Here is a 10,169-nt window from a genome sequence, read left to right on the forward strand (position 1 = left end):
GACGCAGAATAAAAAAAAAACATTGAAAACAGAAAGAACACAATAAAAACACAAAGAAACACAATAAGTATGAAGATAATCCTATAAAGCCAATGTACATGTAATTGATTAAGCCTCAGCCCAAGTTGTAACCCTGAGCGGAATAACCCGGGCAATGACAACTGATCAATACAATACTGTTTTCATTATATTACAATATATTCAATTTACCGTTACATGACTGTTACGGATGCCTTAACCCGCCTGTATCATTACGGCGATGTACAGATAAGCACTGCACCAGTTGCCACCATCTTTCACGGTTGTTTCACAAATACCTGTGTTGTGGCAAAACTCTCTCCGGTACACTCTGCAATGTTATCTGTCCATTTCATCCTCTATCTTCCTCTTTCTTCATTTCCCCTACACCGCTGCTTGAAGAATGGTCTTTGAATATCTACCCAATCGTTTTATGTGGCCATACCGTCTCAGTTCATTCAACTTATAGAAAGGAAAAATGCTAAATGATATCTCTGAGGGAAGATTTATGATAAGACTGACACAAACTATGCAAAAAGCTTCTTTTCTTCACTAGGGTTCAGAATATGCCTGAACCGTGACTTCAATGTTAGTCCAGCATTTTATTCACATAAAGAATGAACCCGTAAAAAATCTTGTAAATCCCGGAGAGTCAAGGGATGATTCGTTGAGAAGGTTTCAGTGTGATCCCGGGTTAGGTCCATTTATTCATAATCCACCGACGTAGAAACCAACCAGATTCTCATCTGCGGGCAGGGGATGATGCTGCGAACTCGAGGGAGGCGTAAAGGATCGGCGCTTCGGACTGGAATGTATACAAAACATTGACAATTAAATATGTCGCACAGCATGCTCTACCATTGTTCAACAGAGACAGCATTGTTCCGACCTTCTTCTGCCAGACACCTATTTAAATAACTCCAGGCTTCCATTTCATAATTCCCTGTGCACTCATTTAACACCCATCATTCTTTTGTACAAAACCCAATAAGCGTACGTACCTGAGCTGCACTGCTGTGTCCTTGACGCGTCGCCGATTGACGATGGTTCCCTGTGTATTGAAAGGGTCGACATTGGAACTATTATTTCGTCTGTCTAATTTATAATTAGTTGCAGAAATGTCTTGTATCACACCAAACCAAAATAGGATAGTAATCCCCAGTATACCAGCAATCAATCTTTGAGAAGAGTTTCTAAATATTTCACATATACTCCTGGCTCTCGGATGCGTCATAACATTCCTGTGCATTCCCCAATATGACAATGACCCCAGCATAAGAATAGTTCACAGATATACAAACCACCCCGTCATGAAATACTATACATCAATGAAAACATAATAATTTCAGGATCCTCAAGGTCTTTAAGCCTACAATGGGCTTAGGTGGGGTATGATATTTTCATAAATCCATGAGCAAGTCTTGAAACCTTTACGTGGCGAGTGCAACTGATCCTGGCTTTGGGAAACGCCACAATTCATTATTTTGTGTTAGCTATAACAAAAGACAAAAATCAACAAATGGCATGTTTGCCTTTATTGGTAGGGGTTTTGAGTATAAGAGTATGCAAATGATATTACATCGATATAAACATTTTGCTAGAACGCAAGTGGAGTAGTGAATTCATTTTTGGTTGCCCCAGTTTAAAAAGAACGTGCAAAGCCCGCAGAAAAGATTTAACCGGATGTTGCATGGATATGTTATAAGGATATGTCTGGGAAAAGAATTCTCACCTGATCTCCGCTCTTTAAAAGTCCAAACAGCAATGAGGATAACAGGGAAGACAAGGATACCAAGGAGGATCACTGTTGGAAGACACCAACCTAGAGAAAAATGATTGTTGCTTGGTGAAATCTTTGTTTCCAAGACCTTTTGTCGGGGCTTTGATTTGGTGGATGATTTAATAAAATAACACTAAGCAGAAAGACAAATAAAATTAAACGTCGTGCTTGCGATGTTTTAAAATCGAAGGCTATCAGTAGATGATCACGTAACTATTTATATGTAATTCTTTATTCTTGCAATTGTGAATGTTTTTGACTTCTTTTGCATGACGTGCCCTAGACAGCACGCCACAGCAAAATTTGAATGTATGTAAAGATATATGGCCAATGAATGTAACTATTAGTTCTTAAGCAATATTGTACAATCAGAAACCCGTGGCAACGTCAACCAAAGAACGACTCAAAGAATGCAAGAGCACATGACGCCATGCGGCCCCTCAGGTCGTTCCTCGCTTTGCCACCTTGTCCCTTCCAGTCATCTTGCGGTTCAAATCCCAATTCGAAAACACAAAGCGTTTCTTTCATTTTGTCTGTGTCTAGTTTCTGGAAACCGCTCCCAAAAGCACGATGACAACATTACGGGCATCAGATAATTAAGAAGGAGGTTCACTTCCAGCTGCTCAAAGACTATTCGGATTGGGAAGACAATGATGGGTTTGCTGGAGATAAGCAGATCGTTAAAAATGAATAAATACAAATTAATACTTGTTGCGACTTTAGTGAACTAGCCAGTTATTCCAGAAGATATATGACCATAAAGTCACAGGAGCAGAATTAGGCGTTCGGTCCATTAGGTCTGCTCCGCCATTCCGCCACAGATGGGAATGAATATTTTATGTACTAAACGTCGCCTCACCTTGATCTGGTTCAGCTGTGTGATGGGACACACTTTTGGTCCTCGTCTTTCCCATGCCCCCGAGTTGTGCGATGCAGGTACAGAATCCTCCGCTCCTCCAGGTTTCCACTGGGACCAGCACCTGACTTCTAACACTGTAGCTCCGGTCAGAATCAAGCGTGCCGTTATCGCTCAATCCTTCCATGATTTGTCCAGATATGTTCCAGTAAATGTTAATCTGGGTGGAAGAAAGCCCGCCGACCAGACACACCAGGGGAACCGACCCGTTGCTTTCAGACGGCGGGACAAATAGCAGCATGTTAGTCCGGTTGGTGGAGCTATCTGGACAGAGAATGGAACATCGTTAGCTTCACCCGAAGTGCATGGCTGTGTATAATACAACTGTCAAGCTCTCTTACCTCCAACTAGAAGTGTGGGTCCTTTTGCAAGCAGCGAATAGCTACTCCTTTCAGCACAGTAGTAGGAGCCCGAATCCTCCACACGGACCTCCCGGATTTCCAACACTGATGTGCGATCGCCGGAGCCTTTTTTGTAAGTCATCCTGCAACCGGTCTTTTGGCAGTCCGTGGCTTTGATCGCTACCGGGGGTTCGTCCGCACGCTGTTTGTACCAGAGGATACTGCTCACGACCTCCAATCGGTGCACGTGTTCACAGGATAGTTCAACCGTCTGACCGACATGTGCAGACTTTGCAGCCGGACTCGAAGAAAAAGGCTTGGATTCTGCAACTGGAATTATAATCAGTTAGTTAAAATTATCTGCTACGGAATAGAAGGAAGAATAAATTGAACACATTGCCTGCAGGTTAAATATACGCTGCCATTTTCGGTTGTATTTATTGGCTAAGATGTCTCAAGAACTTTAAGGGAAGACCAGAAGGCAAATCCAAATGACCTAGCCAAATTCGCAAGACTTAGACTTTATTCATTGACAGGGTGTGTAGAAGGCAAAATTAGTCTGTCTCTCTATCCACAGTTGACTTTAACTAAGCGGTTTGATTAACATTTCAGACAGGGCTCACCACGCATTCTATTCTGGATCAGGAGTTACGTACGGATAGAGAAGATCAGTGCGCCAGATATCTTTCACCAAAAGAAGATGAACGAGGAGTAACGAGAAACTTATTTTGACATCATTTAGGTAGTTTCAGAATCAGCATTAATGAGGATCTAGCTTTATAGTCCAGATGTATTTGACGCTGAATTCTAATTCCCCACTTGCGAGCGTCTTTTGGGTAACTTAGTCCCAAGCATTGCCTTGCTTTTCTAACTGAACAATATTCCCACGGGGATGCAAAACTTGCCAGGACGCATTTCACTCATAAATTCGGGCCGATCGTGTATGGAAATTCCCAACGTCGACTCACTCACCACAAGCACGAAACATCTGAACGGTAATGAATAGGGATAAAGCTTCCATTAACATCTGGACTAGGACGGCCGGCGCAGTAATCAACTCCCAGGAGTTGGAGTGAAATCAGCTGCTGCTCTGTGCAAATTCTCAGCTGCCGTGGATCATGCTCGGTGCCGAGGTTACGGGGCGGGACCTAGTTTCCGAGTCTGCGCGTCACATGGTCAACCAACTCAAGCATGTTCAGAAAGGCTTCAAAGTAGGGCATGGTTTCAGCATGGTTTCCGGGATGCAGAGCAGTATATCGCTAGCAAGAGCAGCATTAATGTCCTCTTGCCCCAATCCCCGCAGAAGCTGGCAGTAAGCAGAAACTCTACTTTCTGCAGCCCTCTCTTGTAAAGGTATTTCGTGCTCTACGCAAAGAAAGGTTTTAGAATCAAAGTTATTGAATAGAGACAGATACACAGCCAGGGTAAATCATGACTTGAGGAGGAACCTGCAGCAATACATTTCCATCCCTGGTACACTTGAAGTACTTCAATCATTAATACTGAGTTCGCCTTGTCGGAACTGAACCTATGGTGGCCAGCAAAGAGCATTCTATCGGATTCCTGACTTCTGCTAAGGTAAAAATGGATGGTTGTCACACTATGTTACCCGGTCCGGGCTTCCCAGCATCTCATCTGCGTTTGCAGTCACTGTATTTATACAACGAATTGCGTTTATTATAAATGGTTATTTCCATAGTGTGCTGCAAAGCTGAGTCTTTGTAAGACATTGGTTAGTCAGCACTTGGCTTATTGCGTGCAGCTTTGGGCCCCATATCAAAGAAAGAATGAGCTGTCATTGGAGCCAGTCCAGAGAAGATTCACCAGAATGATCATAAGAATGAAGGTGTTAACGCACTTGATGACGCTGGGCGTGTACTCGCAGGAATTTGGAAGAATGATGTGTGTGTAGGGGGAAGGGGTTGCCGATTATCTCATTATAATGTATTAAATATTGAAAGGCTGAGATAGAGAGGAGGTGGAGATGATGCTAACAATTTTAGGAGGATCTAAGTCCAGAGGGCACAACTTTAGAACAGAGGGAGCTCCCTTTAGAATAGAGAATAAGAGGAATATATTTGGCCAGAGGGTGGTGAATCAACGGAATTCCTTGCCATAGATGGCTGTGTAGCTCAAGGCAATGGGTATACATAAAGCGAAGGTCGATAGATTCTTGATTAGTAAGGACATCAAAGGTTTTGGAGAAAATGCAGGAAAATTGGGTTCATAGAGAAATAAATCAGACACGATGGACCGACAGAAGAAACTCAATGAGCTGTATAGCCTAATTGTGATCCTGTGTCTTGTAGTCTATCGATTATGCGGAATTCTTTAGCGTGCCATTAAATTATCAACGCAGATCCTGTTGGAGATGTTCAGAAATCCGGGAGTATGTTCCTCCACAGCTCATTATCTATCTGTCTGTCTGCCTATCTATCTATCTATTTATCTATTTATTTAGGTTAGTGTGTCGCTTACATTAAGATGCCTGAGTAAACAGGACGCAAAATAGGGCAATGTATTTGAGGTTAATTTCCACAGCATGCTCGTGTGGGTTGCACTGTCTTCTAGTGTGCCATTTAACATGAAGTCTAAAGAGCTGACCTTTCAACAGCAGCGTCCAAACTATGAAAACAGGAAATCTGCACAGAGCCTTTAGTTCGGTCATGTTTTGCATCGCAGGCATTAACTGTTGCAACCTTCCCAACCCCACCCCCGCACCTCCCACTAGTTTCTGAAGCGTCGAAAGTGAAATAGATGTATTATGCCTGTCTCCGAATTTCACGGCAGCAGTTTACTGGCAATCTCTGATGACACCAGACCTTGTTCTCTTTGTATCGGGGACGAATTCGTTTCCCTGTTACTGAAGATAAAATATCTCTCTAGAATCGAATTGACTTTGGCACCACATGGCCCTGTCGCTCCATAACGCACTGTGAGCTGAACATTAAATCTTTTTCATTTTTCGTCCTTCATCTTAAAGTCATTAGCCCTGATGAAGATCCTCGGCCCGAAATGTTAATTGTACATTCCACTCCAAAGAATCTGCCTAAGTTTCAAGGTCTTTAAGTATTATTTGTGGTACGCTGAAAGTTAGATGCCTCTAATAAGGGCTCTTGTAAAACTTCTACAGCGCAGAAGATTAATTCGGTTCCCTTTCTCCCCCTGGCGATTCTTCTAGTTTTTTTTTTTCTTAACCCACTAAACTTTATGCGTCATAGGTCGCTGACAGCTGACTGGCCCTTGCCCTAATTTTCAAATTGTCCCGAGGTGTATCCCATTTTCGAAGATCCTTGCTCTCGAAGGAATGTGGTCTTCGGAACTTGTGCTGGCATTTCTGTAGCTATGGGGTTTTACGGGTTACGGATGCTAGCCCCATACCCAAGCCTCCTCCGTCGCAACCGGCCGTGGCACTGTCCACGTAGAATTTCTTCTGGTGCTTCTGCTCTGCAGTAACTCGCTTTCATCTCTATCCCTCTCACCCAATGTCATCTACTTATGTTTCTTTCCCAATCGTGTCACCACCTATTTTAGTATTAAATCCGTTTCTACTGTTGACTGTCTTGAGGGAGTTCCGCTTTCTTCCCAGTGTCAGAGTCTTAAATCATTCCTGACTTCCACGTAGGTTTTATTAGGGTTTAGCCTAATGACCGCTCCCACTACTCCAGGTTTTTTTTTAGTCAGCGAACTGTATCATTCTTATCAAAAACGCATGAGATTTAGCAGATGCTGGAACTCCGGAACAATGCACACGATGTTCGTGGAACTCATCAAGTCAGGCTGCATCTACGGAGATGTCCTGATGGAAGGTTTCTGTTCGAAATATTGACTGTTTATTCCACTCCACAGATACTTTTTTATTTGGCTGAATTCCTCCAGCACTATGTTTGTGTCGTTCATGGGTTCCTCTTTGGCGTTCCTTTTATTGTTATTCTTTATGCACTCAGATTTCTTGAACCGCCTGAATAAAACTCTTATTGTAGTACCGTTTCCAAAGTCTACAATATTGTGCATGCCAGAACAAGAACGCTTCCTACAAATGCATGTACCAATCCTGATCTTTAGTGAAACTTTTTCCTTTTGTGGATAGTTAGAGGACTGGTGTACATCAGCTAAATGAGGGAAGCCTTCGGATGGAAACATTATTAGCAATTCGTTCTTTTGCTCCATACAAGTTGATAATTACATCGCTCACTAAATTTCTCCGACTGCACCTCACCACGTATACAATTCATTTCACGTTACTCTTGGTAAGCTGCCTTTCATAAACGCAGCCGTTACTTTATTATATGTACGTATTAAAGTGGTCACGAATTTTATGTTCGTGGTCTTCTGTTGTTGTGGCCTATCCACTTCAACGTTTGACTTCTTGTGCTTTGGAAGACGCTCCACTGCACGTCATGGTTGTAATGCATGTGTATTGGAGTTATTGTCGCCTTCCTGTCATCTTGAACCATTCTGGCCATTCTCCTCTGATTTCTCTCATTAACGAGGCGTTTGTGCCCCGGATTGCTACCTACTCAATGTTTTTATTTATTTTTCTTCCCATTCCCTGTAAACTGTTGCGCACGAAAATCTCAAAGGATCGGCAATTTCTGAGATAGCCAATGTCCCCATTTCGGGGTCCAAGACACTACGGTCACATTTCTTCCCCATTGTGATAGTGGTCTGAACAGCACTGAGCCTGACCATGTCTACCTACTTTTATGCATTGAGTTGCATTCACATGATTGACCGATTAGATGTTTGCACCAACGAGAAGGCGTACAGAAATATCTAATAGAGTGACCACTGAGTGTAAAACAGTGTATTAAGTCGTAAGTTTGGGAGGCAGTTTTGCAATTGAACACGACGCCAATGAAGTCACACCTGCAGTATTGTGTTCAGTTTTAGGTGCCTTCCTATATGAAATATGATATTGAAATCAGCTGAGTGCAGAGGATATTTACAAGGATGCTGCTAGGGCACGTAGCTTTAAATATATGTAAAGACCTGGGCTCTCCACTCTATGGCTGACGAAATTTCTCTTTCTCTTTTCTATCGCATTGCAAAGGTAGAGGGTGATTTCCGAGGCGGCTCTGAGGCTCCGAACACGGTGTACGGCAAGGGAATCAGCTAAAAGGGGTGGTTGATCGCCAAGAAACTTTGTCACTGAGAAGCTTTGAGGTTTCTCTCCAGAGACCTGCTTTCGGTAGCGAATTCCGGCTCTCTCTCTCTCTCTCTCTCGCTCTTTGTGTTTGTTCATGCGCACGTGCGCGCGCGCGAGTGTGTGTGTGTGTGTGTGTGTGTGTGTGTGTGTGTGTGTGTGTGTGTGCGGTTACATGGCTCCTGGTAATTACACATGCCCTCTAATTCAGGAAGCATTCTGGTAAATCTCTTCTGCCCTCATCAAAGCCTCCATATGCTTCGTATAATGGAGCAACCAGATCTGTATTGAATTCCGCAGAAGCAGCCTAACTAGAGTTTAAAAATCTGTAACATATACTTCATAGGCCTGATATTATTCTCTCAAATCAATTAATATTTTGTAACAAAAAGACCACTCCCTACTTGTACATAGTTTTCTCCTTTTGCTTATTCTTTCTTTCCTCACTTTTCTATGGGTGTATACCTCAGATAAATATTAAGTGCAGGTTTGTGGCAAATATGACTATACGATATATATGTACAGCATCTTAAATATATCTTATGGAAATGTCTGTTTGATGATGAACTTCAATAAAAATAAATACAAAAAAAGCTGCAACATAACTTCTTGAATTTTGAACTCAGCGCTTCCACTAATAAGGGCGAACATGCCATATGCCTTCTTAATTACCTTATTACCCTGTGCCTGCTCTTTCAGGGGGCCCAAGCCAGTTCAGTTTAACTAGGGGAGTGAGTGAAATTAGTGCAGTGGTGATCTTGGATTGATCTTATTACGAAGACGGGATCTAGATGGACGACATGTAAAACATAATAAAATGCTCGGTGTGTGCCAATAATAAACTATTTTGCCAATTTAACAGCATAGCCACGGTAACTGGGCCGACCTAGAAAAGAGAAGAGTGATGTGCAAACCAGGGAATTGAAGACGGCGACAGGGAGGAAGTATGACTGGAGAGCATTGTGAACCTAATGGTTTGCCATTAAGGAGATACGGAAGATGTTAGCGCAGCCTATGAAACAGAGGGAGGAAATGGGGTTTGGCAGCGAGCAGGAAAAAATTACGGTCATACAGTAGATAAACTGCAGTAAAATCCAAACAGGGCATGGAAACAAGAGAACCAGAGAAATAGACAGAGATAGAGAGAGACAGAAAGAGACAGTCAGAGGGAGCGACAACAGAGAGACACACGCAAAGAGACAGACAGACAGGGAAAGACAGAGATAGAGAGAGTGATAAAGGGAGAACGAGAGCTGTGGAGGGAAATGGAGAGTGAAAAGGACTGAAAGGGGAGGGAGAGCGAGATAGACAATTGAGGGTGTGGGAAAAGTGGGTTTGAGGGAAAGTGGGAAAGAGGAACAGAAACGTGAACTGGAGAAAGAGACCACAAGACCACAACACATAAGATCAGAGTTAGGCCATTCAGCATATCGAGTCGAAGATGGCGCCTGTGTCCAGCTCTCCCTTGCTCGTCATCGTCCAGATAGTCCAATAAACTGCTTATTTTATTTATTGTACGTCTGGATTTCAACTGAAATTTGTTTTTGGAACCATTAGAGCCTGTGAGTTACAGTTTCAAAATCGACTGAATGATCCACCGCTTTGCTGTCTCCGAGAAGATTCCGGGAAGCAAACTCGAACGCCGAAAAGAAATTTCGACGCATGCGTGAGACGATGATCGACCACATTTCGCCATTTAAAGCCTATAATATTGCAGATCAAAACGCTAAAGAAGATTGAAACATCGATGCAAATGCGAAAGGCTAGCGAGGCTTCAGCATCGACTGTCTAGCTTTGGATCACTGATGGGTTCCCTCTACTGCAGTAAGAGACGACTGCGTGGCGTACCGCTGTGTGGTGGCTCATTGCGCCCGGTGTGATGTCTCTCTCTTTCCATGATGTCTGAAGAAGTTTATGAATTGAACAATGGACTTTTTCCAGTCTTATCGATTCTATATTCCATGTTTT

General features: G+C 42.9%; 1 protein-coding gene across 1 annotated transcript; it reads right to left on the bottom strand.

The window, feature by feature from the left end:
* Positions 1-287: 287 nt before the first annotated feature.
* LOC140736367 (uncharacterized) lies at positions 288-9,889 on the bottom strand. Its single transcript, XM_073062355.1, has 7 exons — positions 9,773-9,889; positions 4,345-4,420; positions 3,056-3,385; positions 2,658-2,978; positions 1,751-1,840; positions 1,020-1,069; positions 288-823 (listed from the first exon to the last, which is right to left on the bottom strand). Exons 1-7 carry the CDS (start codon positions 9,887-9,889, stop codon positions 761-763), a joined length of 1,047 nt encoding a protein of 348 aa, XP_072918456.1. The 3' UTR covers positions 288-760.
* Positions 9,890-10,169: the final 280 nt, after the last annotated feature.

This window comes from Hemitrygon akajei, chromosome 11 (genome assembly GCF_048418815.1).
Source record: "Hemitrygon akajei chromosome 11, sHemAka1.3, whole genome shotgun sequence".
Classification (NCBI taxonomy): domain Eukaryota; kingdom Metazoa; phylum Chordata; class Chondrichthyes; order Myliobatiformes; family Dasyatidae; genus Hemitrygon; species Hemitrygon akajei.